Below are 15,466 nucleotides of genomic sequence, written 5' to 3'. Positions count from 1 at the left end.
CACACTCACACTGGACTACAGTGAACACACACACACACACACTGGACTACAGTGAACACACACTCACACTGGACTACAGTGAACACACACTCACACTGGACTACAGTGAACACACACACACTGGACTACAGTGAACACACTCACACTGGACTACAGTGAACACACTCACACTGGACTACAGTGAACACACACACACTGGACTACAGTGAACACACACACACTGGACTACAGTGAACACACACACACTGGACTACAGTGAACACACACACACTGGACTACAGTGAACACACACACACTGGACTACAGTGAACACACACACACTGGACTACAGTGAACACACTCACACTGGACTACAGTGAACACACACACACAGGACTACAGTGAACACACTCACACTGGACTACAGTGAACACACTCACACTGGACTACAGTGAACACACACACACTGGACTACAGTGAACACACTCACACTGGACTACAGTGAACACACACACACACAGGACTACAGTGAACACACACACACTGGACTACAGTGAACACACTCACACTGGACTACAGTGAACACACACACACTGGACTACAGTGAACACACACACACTGGACTACAGTGAACACACTCACACTGGACTACAGTGAACACACACACACTGGACTACAGTGAACACACACACACTGGACTACAGTGAACACACACACACTGGACTACAGTGAACACACACACACTGGACTACAGTGAACACACTCACACTGGACTACAGTGAACACACTCACACTGGACTACAGTGAACACACACACACTGGACTACAGTGAACACACACACACTGGACTACAGTGAACACACACACACTGGACTACAGTGAACACACACACACTGGACTACAGTGAACACACTCACACTGGACTACAGTGAACACACACACACTGGACTACAGTGAACACACTCACACTGGACTACAGTGAACACACTCACACTGGACTACAGTGAACACACACACACTGGACTACAGTGAACACACTCACACTGGACTACAGTGAACACACACACACAGGACTACAGTGAACACACACACACTGGACTACAGTGAACACACACACACTGGACTACAGTGAACACACACACACAGGACTACAGTGAACACACTCACACTGGACTACAGTGAACACACACACACTGGACTACAGTGAACACACACACACTGGACTACAGTGAACACACTCACACTGGACTACAGTGAACACACACACACACTGGACTACAGTGAACACACTCACACTGGACTACAGTGAACACACACACACTGGACTACAGTGAACACACACACATACTGGACTACAGTGAACACACACACACTGGACTACAGTGAACACACTCACACTGGACTACAGTGAACACACACACACTGGACTACAGTGAACACACACACACTGGACTACAGTGAACACACACACACACTGGACTACACACTGCATCTCCAGTGCTTTATAGGATATAAGATGGACGTTCAGAGAGTCTGAGTTTACTTAATCACAGAATAACATGCAGCATTAATATTTCTAATAAAAACCAATGAAGCAAATTAAAGCAATTTAGTAGTCCTGAATAAAAAACAAAAAAGATATTGTATCTTTTTTATCATGCCGGATCATGTACATCGGTTTTTATATTTACCAACAGGATAAAATGCTGTGAAATTACAGTACAACACATTCTTAAGAAGATTAAAAACACACATGGTTGTTTTTATGAATTAAATACACATATAATATCAATAATTATTACTCACATGTTTAAATAAGGAATGTTTGCTGTGTCCGTTCACTCACAGTCTCTGATAGAAGAACGCAAGAAGAATTTCCAAGAACTCCTGGAAACCGATTCCCAGAGTCTGGTGGGCAACACGGATCAGCTGGACTGTGCCATCTGCTTCTCCAACATCCGGCCAGGAGAGGGCGCTGTGCTGAGAGAGTGCCTGCACAGCTTCTGCAGGTGCTACACCGCTCATGTGTTACACCGCTCATGGGTTACACCGCTCATGGGTTACACCGCTCATGGGTTACACCGCTCATGTGTTACACCGCTCATGGGTTACACCGCTCATGGGTTACACCGCTCATGTGTTACACCGCTCATGGGTTACACCGCTCATGTGTTACACCGCTCATGGGTTACACCGCTCATGGGTTACACCGCTCATGTGTTACACCGCTCATGTGTTACACCGCTCATGGGTTACACCGCTCATGGGTTACACCGCTCATGTGTTACACCGCTCATGTGTTACACCGCTCATGTGTGTGTTACACCACTCATGTGTTACACCGCTCATGTGTTACACCGTTCATGTGTGTGTTACACCGCTCATGTGTTACACCGCTCATGGGTTACACCGCTCATGGGTTACACCGCTCATGTGCTACACCGCTCATGTGCTACACCGCTCATGTGTTACACCGCTCATGTGTTACACCGCTCATGTGTGTGTTACAACGCTCATGTGTTACACCGCTCATGTGTTACACCGCTCATGTGTGTGTTACACCGCTCATGTGTTACACCGCTCATGGGTTACACCGCTCATGGGTTACACCGCTCATGTGTTACACCGCTCATGTGCTACACCGCTCATGTGTTACACCGCTCATGTGCTACACCGCTCATGTGCTACACCGCTCATGCGTTACACCGCTCATGCGTTACACCGCTCATGCGTTACACCACTCATGCGTTACACCGCTCATGCGTTACACCGCTCATGTGCTACACCGCTCATGGGTTACACCGCTCATGGGTTACACCGCTCATGCGTTAAACCGCTCATGCGTTACACCGCTCATGCGTTACACCACTCATGCGTTACACCGCTCATGTGTTACACCGCTCATGTGCTACACCGCTCATGGGTTACACCGCTCATGTGCTACACCGCTCACGTGTTACACCGCTCACGTGTTACACCGCTCACGGGTTACACCGCTCACGGGTTACACCGCTCATGCGTTACACCGCTCATGGGTTACACCGCTCATGTGTTACACCGCTCATGTGCTACACCGCTCATGGGTTACACCGCTCATGTGTTACACCGCTCATGTGTTACACCGCTCGTGTGTGTTACACCGCTCATGTGTTACACCGCTCATGTGTTACACCGCTCATGTGTGTGTTACACCGCTCATGTGTTACACCGCTCATGGGTTACACCGCTCATGGGTTACACCGCTCATGGGTTACACCGCTCATGTGTTACACCGCTCATGGGTTACACCGCTCATGTGTTACACCGCTCATGTGCTACACCGCTCGTGTGTGTTACACCGCTCATGTGTTACACCGCTCATGTGTTACACCGCTCATGTGTGTGTTACACCGCTCATGTGTTACACCGCTCATGGGTTACACCGCTCATGGGTTACACCGCTCATGGGTTACACCGCTCATGTGTTACACCGCTCATGGGTTACACCGCTCATGTGTTACACCGCTCATGTGCTACACCGCTCATGTGTTACACCGCTCATGTGTTACACCGCTCATGTGTGTGTTACACCGCTCGTGTGTGTTACAACGCTCATGTGTTACACCGCTCATGTGTTACACCGCTCATGGGTTACACCGCTCATGTGTTACACCGCTCATGGGTTACACCGCTCATGGGTTACACCGCTCATGGGTTACACCGCTCATGTGTTACACCGCTCATGTGCTACACCGCTCATGTGTTACACCGCTCATGTGCTACACCGCTCATGTGCTACACCGCTCATGCGTTACACCGCTCATGCGTTACACCGCTCATGTGTTACACCGCTCACGTGTTACACCGCTCACGTGTTACACCGCTCATGTGTTACACCGCTCATGGGTTACACCGCTCATGTGTTACACCGCTCATGGGTTACACCGCTCATGTGTTACACCGCTCACGTGTTACACCGCTCATGTGTTACACCGCTCATGTGCTACACCGCTCATGTGTTACACCGCTCATGTGTTACACCGCTCATGTGCTACACCGCTCATGTGTTACACCGCTCATGTGTTACACCGCTCATGTGTTACACCGCTCATGGGTTACACCGCTCATGTGCTACACCGCTCATGTGTTACACCGCTCATGTGTTACACCGCTCATGTGTTACACCGCTCATGTGCTACACCGCTCATGTGTTACACCGCTCATGTGTTTCTCCTGCAGGGAATGCCTGAAGGAAACCGTCCTGAACTGCACAGATGCAGAGGTGATGTGTCCTTATAGAGACGACGCTTATTCCTGCAACTGCATCCTCCAGGATCGGGAGATCAGATCCGTAAGATCATCCTCAGGGCCAAGCTCCTTCTGCCTTTCCAGTCTCTAACTCAATCCCTCTAGCGCCACCACCTGTCCAAAGTTTCACTCATGCTAATGCTAATAAATCGTGTGTAGTTGGCCGCTTGAACATTGAGTTTACTCGCTTCATTGGCGCGTTACACAACAGATGTGAGCTTGTGTAATGGGCGGAGCTTCTGCCAGCGGCTCGTCTCGTTGTGAAATGATTGACATGAATTGTTTTAAAATACGCTGAATAAGCTCAATTAGCCGGCTTTAGCTATAGCTTGTAGTCTCAATATGGGGAACTCAGGGGGAGTGGGACACTTTTTGGATGGATGGACGGACGGATGGATGACCAAGCGATAGATGGGTAGATATATAGATGGATGGATGGATAGATAGATATATATATAGATGGATGGATGGATGACCAAGCGATAGATGGGTAGATATATAGATGGATGGATGGATAGATAGATATATATATAGATGGATGGATGGATGACCAAGCGATAGATGGGTAGATATATAGATGGATGGATGGATGAGAGAGCGATAGATGGGTAGATATATAGATGGATGGATGGATAGATATATAGATGGATGGATGGATGGATGAGAGAGCGATAGATGGGTAGATATATAGATGGATGGATGAATAGATATATAGATGGATGGATGGATGACCAAGCGATAGATGGGTAGATATATAGATGGATGGATGGATAGATAGATATATATATAGATGGATGGATGGATGACCAAGCGATAGATGGGTAGATATATAGATGGATGGATGGATAGATAGATATATATATAGATGGATGGATGGATGACCAAGCGATAGATGGGTAGATATATAGATGGATGGATGGATGAGAGAGCGATAGATGGGTAGATATATAGATGGATGGATGGATAGATATATAGATGGATGGATGGATGGATGAGAGAGCGATAGATGGGTAGATATATAGATGGATGGATGAATAGATATATAGATGGATGGATGGATGACCAAGCGATAGATGGGTAGATATATAGATGGATGGATGGATAGATATATAGATGGATGGATGGATGGATGAGAGAGCGATAGATGGATAGATGGATGGATGGATGGATGGATGAGAGAGCGATAGATGGGTAGATATATAGATGGATGGATGGATAGATATATAGATGGATGGATGGATAGATATATAGATGGATGGATGGATGACCAAGCGATAGATGGGTAGATATATAGATGGATGGATGGATAGATATATAGATGGATGGATGGATGAGAGAGCGATAGATGGGTAGATATATAGATGGATGGATGGATAGATATATAGATGGATGGATGGATGACCAAGCGATAGATGGGTAGATATATAGATGGATGGATGGATAGATATATAGATGGATGGATGGATGAGAGAGCGATAGATGGGTAGATATATAGATGGATGGATGGATAGATATATAGATGGATGGATGGATGAGAGAGCGATAGATGGGTAGATATATAGATGGATGGATAGATAGATATATAGATGGATGGATGGATGAGAGAGCGATAGATGGGTAGATATATAGATGGATGGATAGATATATAGATGGATGGATGGATGAGAGAGCGATAGATGGGTAGATATATAGATGGATGGATGGATAGATATATAGATGGATGGATGGATGAGAGAGCGATAGATGGGTAGATATATAGATGGATGGATAGATAGATATATAGATGGATGGATGGATGAGAGAGCGATAGATGGGTAGATATATAGATGGATGGATAGATATATAGATGGATGGATGGATGAGAGAGCGATAGATGGGTAGATATATAGATGGATGGATGGATAGATATATAGATGGATGGATGGATGACCAAGCGATAGATGGGTAGATATATAGATGGATGGATGGATGAGAGAGCGATAGATGGGTAGATATATAGATGGATGGATGGATAGATATATAGATGGATGGATGGATGAGAGAGCGATAGATGGGTAGATATATAGATGGATGGATGGATAGATATATAGATGGATGGATGGATGAGAGAGCGATAGATGGGTAGATATATAGATGGATGGATGGATAGATATATAGATGGATGGATGGATGAGAGAGCGATAGATGGGTAGATATATAGATGGATGGATGAATAGATATATAGATGGATGGATGGATGAGAGAGCGATAGATGGGTAGATATATAGATGGATGGATGGATAGATATATAGATGGATGGATGGATGACCAAGCGATAGATGGGTAGATATATAGATGGATGGATGGATAGATATATAGATGGATGGATGGATGAGAGAGCGATAGATGGGTAGATATATAGATGGATGGATAGATAGATATATAGATGGATGGATGGATGAGAGAGCGATAGATGGGTAGATATATAGATGGATGGATAGATATATAGATAGATAGATAGGTAGATGGATGGATGAGAGAGCGATAGATAGATAGATAGATAGATAGATAGATAGATAGATAGATAGATAGATAGATAGATAGATAGATAGAGCGATAGATAGATAGATAGATAGATAGATAGATAGATAGATAGATAGATAGATAGATAGATAGATAGATAGATAGATAGATAGATAGATAGATAGATAGATAGATAGATAGATAGGTAGATGGATGGATGAGAGAGCGATAGATGGATAGATAGATAGATAGATAGATAGATAGATAGATAGATAGATAGATAGATAGATAGATAGATAGATAGATAGATAGATAGATAGATAGATAGATAGATAGATAGATAGATAGATGAAACTGGTCTCTTTAGATTCAGGACATCACGCTCATTCGATACCCGACTTTCCCATATCAGCCATTTTGGGCGTCGGGCATTTTAAATTTAGTCAAAAAATTCTATATTTTACGAACTTATTGGCGTATCGTTACGAAACTCAGTATGTGTCTTCCGCATCATCACCTGAAGGTACTCAAGAAGTGTCAGGCTAGCGCCACCTTGTGGTCAAAAGTTATAACAAAATGTACAAGAATGCGAATAACTTTTGATTACATTAGCCGATTGTGATGAAACTGGTCGTGATACATTCATTGGCTCAAGCTGAGAACATAGATACACATTTTGCCATATTTGGTCAAACTTCCTGTCCGCCATCTTGTTATTTGTTAAAAACTTACTTTTTCGAACTCGTCCTAGACCGTTAGTCCGATTTTCACCAAAATTGAATTGTATCATCTTCAGACCGAGCCGACAAAATTGTACGGATTTCGCGTCGATAAACGAAACCGTTTTCGTATACAGCTGCGTCGAAGATGAGGCATGATGCTAAAATGACTGAATCTCTGCAGTGCTTTGAAACATTGACACCAAACTTTACCCGTGTCATCGTTCCCTCACTCTGACCACACCACATCAATTTAGCCACAGCGCCACCTATTGGTCAAAAGTGATAAATCATTATTATGGACTAGGGATCGACCGATATGGATTTTTTAGTGCCGATACCGATTTTTTTTCTTTCTCAGCCTTAGCCGATGACGATACTGCTGCCGATTTTCTTGAGCCGATATTTGGAGCCGATACTGCTTTTGCTCCCTCAGTTTACATCATAAAAATGACACAATGATCATGATGATAACAATTTAAAATTTAAAAAATGAACATTTATTGAACTAAAAAAAACAATATTTAACAAATAGTAAAAACAGGTGAGGTAGAACAAGAAAAAAAGAGTTCAGTGGTGAAAATAAATTCTGAAAATAAATATTTAAAGGGTTAGTTCACCCAAAAATGAAAATTCTGTCATTAATTACTCACCCTCACGTCGTTCGAGACCCGTAAGACCTCCGTTCATATTCGGAACACAAATGAAGATATTTTTGTTGAAAGCTGATGCTGAGAAAGGCTTCACACAGGCCTCCATTGGCATTCAGTACATTTACACTCCCAAGACGGATAAAAGGCACTAAAAATATCGTTACAAAGTCCATCTCACCACAGTGGCTCTACAATCATTTTACGATGCGACGACAATAGTTTTTGTGCGCAAAAAAAATCAAAATAACACCTTTATCCAGCTTGTTCTTGTCTTCCGTGTGTGTCTCCACGACACATGCGTGAGAATATGAGCAGATCCGGCGTTCGGACACATGACCCAGAAGAGATTTGTTTACAGCAGAGGAAGACACGCGTATCTCAGCTGTTGAATTCTACACTGATCGTGCTTTAGGTCTCGGTGTAGTTCTCAAAATGGGGCTAAAGTGGCATTTCATGGATTCCCGAACGCCGGATCTGCTCATATTCTCACGCATGCGTCGTGGAGACACACACGGAAGACAAGAACAAGCTGGATAAAGGTGTTATTTTGATTTTTTTTTTGCGCACAAAAACTATTGTCGTCGCATCGTAAAATTATTGTAGAGCCACTGTGGTGAGATGGACTTTGTAACGACGTTTTTAGTGCCTTTTATGGGTCTTGTGAGTGTAAATGTACTGAATGCCAATGGAGGCCTATCTGAAGCCTTTCTCAGCATCAGCTTTACACTAAAATATCTTCATTTGTGTCTGAAGATGAACGGAGGTCTGACGGGTGTCCAACCACATGAGGCTCAGTCATTAATGACACAATTTACATTTTTGGGTGAACTAACCCTTTAATCTCTTGAAAAAAAAAAATCTGCGAACGCATCAGCCGATGCCGATACATGTAAAAATCGCAAATATCGGCCGATATATCGGTCTAACACTATTACGGACTGTATTTATAATTTGATAGGTAAAATGGCTGATTGTTTCCCGCCAGCTTCTCTCTCAGGACGAGCACCAGAAGTTTCTGGAGCTGAGGCTGAGCATCGCAGAGTCTCGCAGTGAGAACAGCTTCCACTGCCAGACGCCCGACTGCCCCGGCTGGTGCATCTTCGAGGACGACGTCAACCAGTTCAGCTGCGCCATCTGCCACCAGACCAACTGCATCCTCTGCAAGGTGAAGCCTGTGTGTGTAGCCGTTCTGAAGTGTGTGTGTGTGTGTGTTTCTGTGGCCTAACAAACTGTGTGTGTGTGTTTCAAGGCTATCCACAAGGGCATGAACTGCCAGGAGTACCAGGACGACCTGCGCATCCGGGCACAGAACGACGACGCCGCCCGCCAGACCACACAGATGCTGGACGTGGGTGCAAACTACACCTTCATATTTGAACTTATTGAAATCATAAAGGATTTCCTTAAAGGGATAGTTCACCCCAAAATGAACATTAGCCCATGATTTACTCTCCCTCAGCTCATCCGAGGTGTGTGTGACATTCTTCTCTCAGACAGTTATATTACAAAAGTCCAGGCTAATCCAAACATTAGAATTTGATTCATAGTTGCTCTGTTTTTGAAGTGCATCTGTCCGTCATATAACTGCTCCAGCGGCTCTGGGGTGTTAAAGGGTTAGTTCACCCAAAAATGTAAATTGTGTGATTAATGACTGAGCCTCATGTGGTTGGACACCCGTCAGACCTCCGTTCATCTTCAGACACAAATGAAGATATTTTAGTGTAAATCTGATGCTCTGAAAGGCCTCCATTGGCTCAACTTTACACTCTCAAGACCCTTAAAAGACACTAAAGACTAAAGTTACAAAGTCCATCTCACTACAGCGGCTCTACAATAACTTTATGAAGACGACAATAGTTTCTGTGCGCAAAAAAACCCTAAATAACGACTTATATAGTGATGACGATTTCAAAACACGGCATCATGAAGCTTCGAAGCGTTATGAATCAGTGAGTCGATTCATGATTCGGATCGCGTGTCAAACCGCCAAACCACTGAATCGACTCACTGATTCATAACGTTCCAAACTACTGAATTGACTCACTGATTCATAACGCTCCAAACCACTGAATCGACTCACTGATTCATAACGCTCCAAACCACTGAATCGACTCGCTGATTCATAACGCTCCAAACCACTGAATCGACTCACTGATTCATAACGCTCCAAACCACTGAATCGACTCACTGATTCATAACGCTCCAAACCACTGAATCGACTCACTGATTCATAACGTTCCAAACTACTGAATTGACTCACTGATTCATAACGCTCCAAACCACTGAATCGACTCACTGATTCATAACGTTCCAAACCACTGAATCGACTCACTGATTCATAACGCTCCAAACCGCTGAATCGACTCACTGATTCATAATGCTCCAAACTGCTGAATCGACTCACTGATTCATAACGCTCCAAACCGTGTTTTGAAATCGTCATCACTATATAAGTCGTTATTTAGGGTTTTTTTGCGCACAGAAACTATTCTCGTCTTCATAAAGTTATTGTAGAGCCGCTGTAGTGAGATGGACTTTGTAACTTTAGTCTTTAGTGTCTTTTAAGGGTCTTGAGAGTGTAAAGTTGAGCCAATGGAGGCCTTTCAGAGCATCAGATTTACACTAAAATATCTTCATTTGTGTCTGAAGATGAACGGAGGTCTGACGGGTGTCCAACCACATGAGGCTCAGTCATTAATGACACAATTTACAGTTTTGGCTGAACTAACCCTTTAATAAAGGCCTTCTGAAGCGAATCGACGCATTTGTGTAAGAACAAGTTTATCAAACTTTATCAAGTAAACTTTCGCCTTCCCTGTTCAGTTTATGAAAGTGTTGAAGTTCTCCTGCGGATGGAAAGACTAACGCTCAGCTCCGCTCGTCATGACGTCACACACACATCTGGAGTTTCACTTTCAACATTCAACACTTTTACACAGAAGGCGGAGGCCGAAAGTTTACTTGATAAAGTTTTAAATATGGATATTTTTCTTACACAAACGCGTTGATTCGCTTCAGAAGGCCTTTATTAACACCCCAGAGCCGCTGGAGCAGTTATATGACGCACAGATGCACTTTTATTTAAAAACAGAGCAACTATGAATCCAATTCTAAAGCTTGGATTAGCCTGGACTTTTGTAATATAACTCAGATTTTATTCGTCTGAAAGAAGAATGTCACACACACCTCGGATGACTTGAGGGAGAGGAAATCATGGGCTAATGTTCATTTTTGGGTGAACTATCCCTTTAAAGAGAAAGTTCACCCAAAAATGTCCATTCTGTCATCCATTACTAATGTTGTTCCAAACCCGTAAGACTTTGTTCATCGTCAGAACACTAATGAAGATCTGTCTGTCCCTCCATTGACAGCTGCGCAACTGCAGTTCATAAAGAGATCGTGAAGCTAATCCATGTGAACGGAGCGGTTTAGTCCACATTTTCTGAAGAGACTCGATCGCTTTAAAAGCCTAAATTAAGTCTGTTTATCATATATTCACTTAAATAAAATGTACAATAATTATTTATCAACAATTCATTGATCAGACTACATTGGTTGCGCTGTACATAGAACTCCATAATAAAGGCCAGGGCCCACATTCATAAGAATCTTAATGCAAAGAGCAGCTCCTAGTGACAAAATTCTAAGAAAATTCTTAGAAATGTGGGCGTTTACTCTTAAATTAACTAAAAAATCCTAGTAAAGAAAAAAGTAATTCAGAAAGCATCTCAACCCTTAAAAGAGGTCTTAAGGTCAGATTTGTTAGGAGCACGGACGAGGACTTTTAAGAGGCTTAAGAGTTTCTTTAGCAGCGGAGAAAATGGCAGAAAGACGAAGAGGAGAAGAAATGTGATGCATATATTGGATGACAGTGACTTAAGACGCTATAGATTAGATCATGTTTGTTGCATTAAATCCAACTTTCAAACCAATTAAATAGACATGCCAGCAATTTGAAATAGTGGAACAATGTTTATAATTCTAAGCCAATCAAATACCTTTTAGGAAATTTACAGCATGGTAAATAATAAAAGGATGTATATACATATATATAATGTGTGTGTGTGTGTGTGTGTGTGTGTGTGTGTGTGTGTGTGTGTGTGTGTGTGTGTGTGTGTGTGTGTGAGAGAGAATGGTAAAATAGGACAATTTACGCTTGTAATTTCAAAGTGAAGGATTAGAATAGACCCTATACTTAAAAGAGCTAATTTTTTCCCCTTTTTGGACAACCAACCAATCACAGTCTTCAGAAGCCTGTGTCATACGTAGCAACGGGGTCAGCCCCGCCTCTTCACTGAGATAAACGTTTTTGTATTTCCTTGCTCAGAGTTGCTCTCAGATCGGTCCCGAATAGCTCTTAAGCTAAGACTCCTACGTAAAAATTTTTTAAAGCTAAATTAGGAGTTTTCTGAGAGGACTCTTAGAATCTTTATGAATACGGGCCCTGATGTCTTACGGCGGAGTCTCTAACATCATCAGCGGCGGCCATCTTGTTACAGGCCATCTTTCTGGCGGCCATCTTGTCACAGGCCAGCTTTCTGGTGGCCATCTTGTCACAGGCCAGCTTTCTTCGAAGCGTTATGAATCAGTGAGTCGATTCATGATTCGGATCGCATGTCAAACCGCCAAACCACTGAATCGACTCACTGATTCATAACGTTCCAAACTACTGAATCGACTCACTGATTCATAACGCTCCAAACCACTGAATCGACTCACTGATTCATAATGCTCCAAACTGCTGAATCGACTCTCTGATTCATAACGCTCCAAACCGTGTTTTGAAATCGTCATCACTATATAAGTCGTTATTTAGGGTTTTTTTTGCGCACAGAAACTATTCTCGTCTTCATAAAGTTATTGTAGAGCCGCTGTAGTGAGATGGACTTTGTAACTTTAGTCTTTAGTGTCTTTTAAGGGTCTTGAGAGTGTAAAGTTGAGCCAATGGAGGCCTTTCAGAGCATCAGATTTACACTAAAATATCTTCATTTGTGTCTGAAGATGAACGGAGGTCTGACGGGTGTCCAACCACATGAGGCTCAGTCATTAATGACACAATTTACATTTTTTACAATTTACATTTTTTGTCACAGGCCAGCTTTCTGGCGGCCATCTTGTCACAGGCCAGCTTTCTAGCGGCCATCTTGTCACAGGCCAGCTTTCTAGCTGCCATCTTGTCACAGGCCAGCTTTCTGGCGGCCATCTTGTCACAGGCCAGCTTTCTAGCGGCCATCTTGTCACAGGCCAGCTTTCTGGCGGCCGTCTTGTCACAGGCCAGCTTTCTGGCGGCCATCTTGTCACAGGCCAGCTTTCTAGCGGCCATCTTGTCTCAGGCCAGCTTTCTGGCGGCCATCTTGTCACAGGCCAGCTTTCTGGCGGCTCCTGATGTAAGGCGAGTGATCTGAACACAAATACTCTTATCTCGCTGAAATCTGGACGCATTTACAAACGGTTTGTTTTCTTACAAACGTTATTAACGTGGCAAAAGATGACCCATGCAAACAATGTTACGAGTGAGTGAGCGGACTGTGACAAGATGGCCGCCAGGTGCGGACATCGACCTCCATTGGCCAGCTGCATGGATGAGACATCTAGTTTTTATTATGGATATCTATGGCGCTGTATGCCTTTGATTCACTCAAAAGAACCGAGTCATTTGTTCGTGAATCAGACTACATTGGTTGCGCTGTATGTTTCAGTTTGTATAAAAATAATCACCTTTAAAATATTTGTCACCTGTGAACCGGTTTCCCTTCAGCAACTCCTGGCGAATGGCGAGGCGATGAACTGCCCCAAGTGTCAGGTGATCGTGCAGAAGAAGGACGGCTGTGACTGGATCCGCTGTCTGATGTGCAAGACCGAGATCTGCTGGGTCACCAAACAGGCCCGATGGGGACCAGAGGTCAGACTCAAACCCTCAGCACTCATGGGGTCAGTGATGGGGTCAGAGTTCACTTCATCTGCTTCTGTCTCTGCAGGGAACCGGAGACACGGCGGGCGGATGCAGATGCAGAGTGGGCGGAGTCCTGTGCCATCCACAGTGCCAGAACTGCCACTGAAGCAGGCCTACTCAATGCTTACTCAACACTTACTCAACACTTACTCAACACCTACTCAACACCTACTCAACACTTCCTCACAGCGGCCCGGCTGAGGTGTAGGTTTACACTGAGCTTCTCCAGCTCTCCATCACTACTGCTCTCTGCCATGATGCTCTGGGACTGTGTGCAATGATATATGATGATGTTTGTGTTAGGGGATTTTTGTTGTTGTAAAATTATAGTAAATACACATGAAGAAGGAATAAATCAAAACATACTAATGCATAAAATGGAGTGGATTGTAATCAAACGATGGCTAATATGTTGAAGCATTATCTACTGATTCAATAAACCTGCTTTATAACCCTCTGGTGCTCTTCAGTCATTTCTGACCGGGAAAAAAAAATGGTTTTGAAATTTTAAAAATCACAGCTTCATCAGAATGATATGACACTTGGTGACTTTTCTAGCATTAGGGATGTAAACACACAAAAAATTGGGGTCATGATTCGAAAATGCTAAAAAAGTAGCGTTCATGGTCTTCGGTCATAAATGAGCGACCATAGGAAATTAACGGGAAATCGGCAAAAACACCAAAATTCTCTGAATATTTGTGTGTACAATCTACAAATCGGCCACAATGCTGAAAAAAGTACACAACAGTGAAGAGGTGACTCTCTAAAACATCAAGGCCCGGTTTCACAGACAGGGCTTAGACTAAGCCAGGATTAGGCCTTAGTTCAATTAGGACATTTAAGTAACTTTTATAAACGTGCCCAAGAAAAAAACATTACTGGTGTACATCTTGAGACAAAACAATGCCACTGACATATTTTAAGATTTGTCAGTGCAAGATTCTTTCAGTTAAAACAGCTCAAACATGCATTTTAGTCTAGGACTAGCTTAAGCATTGTCTGTGAAACCGGGGGCAAGAGTGTGATATTGACACACACACGCACACAAACACTCACTCACACACACACACACACACACACACACACACACACACACACACACACACACACACACACACACACACACACACACACTCACTCACTCACTCACTCACTCACTCACTCACTCACTCACTCACTCACTCACTCACTCACTCACTCACTCACTCACTCACTCACTCACTCACACACACACACACACACACACACACACACACACTCACTCACTCACTCACTCACTCACACTAACACACTCACACGAAAAACTGAGCCTATGAACCACATTTTGAATAAATAAAAAAAAATTCACAGCTTCATCAGAATGATATGAA

The 15,466-nt window shown here is 43.5% G+C and overlaps 1 protein-coding gene across 1 annotated transcript in view; it reads left to right on the top strand.

Annotated features, from left to right (window-relative positions):
* The window catches only part of rbck1 (RanBP-type and C3HC4-type zinc finger containing 1), a 22,918-nt gene extending 8,365 nt beyond the window's left edge, over positions 1 to 14,553 (top strand). Inside the window, exons 8-13 of the mRNA XM_079808075.1 lie at positions 1,828 to 1,988; positions 4,198 to 4,309; positions 9,126 to 9,305; positions 9,390 to 9,488; positions 13,899 to 14,042; positions 14,119 to 14,553. Of these exons, the coding sequence (XP_079664201.1) occupies positions 1,828 to 1,988; positions 4,198 to 4,309; positions 9,126 to 9,305; positions 9,390 to 9,488; positions 13,899 to 14,042; positions 14,119 to 14,199 (777 nt within the window). The 3' untranslated portion in view covers positions 14,200 to 14,553. The remainder of the gene's footprint in view (positions 1 to 1,827; positions 1,989 to 4,197; positions 4,310 to 9,125; positions 9,306 to 9,389; positions 9,489 to 13,898; positions 14,043 to 14,118) is intronic.
* The last annotated feature ends 913 nt before the right edge of the window (positions 14,554 to 15,466 follow it).

This window comes from Gobio gobio, assembly GCF_949357685.1.
Source record: "Gobio gobio genome assembly, chromosome: 24".
NCBI classification, from domain to species: Eukaryota; Metazoa; Chordata; class Actinopteri; order Cypriniformes; family Gobionidae; genus Gobio; species Gobio gobio.
This window is presented reverse-complemented; position numbering and strand designations above follow the sequence as displayed.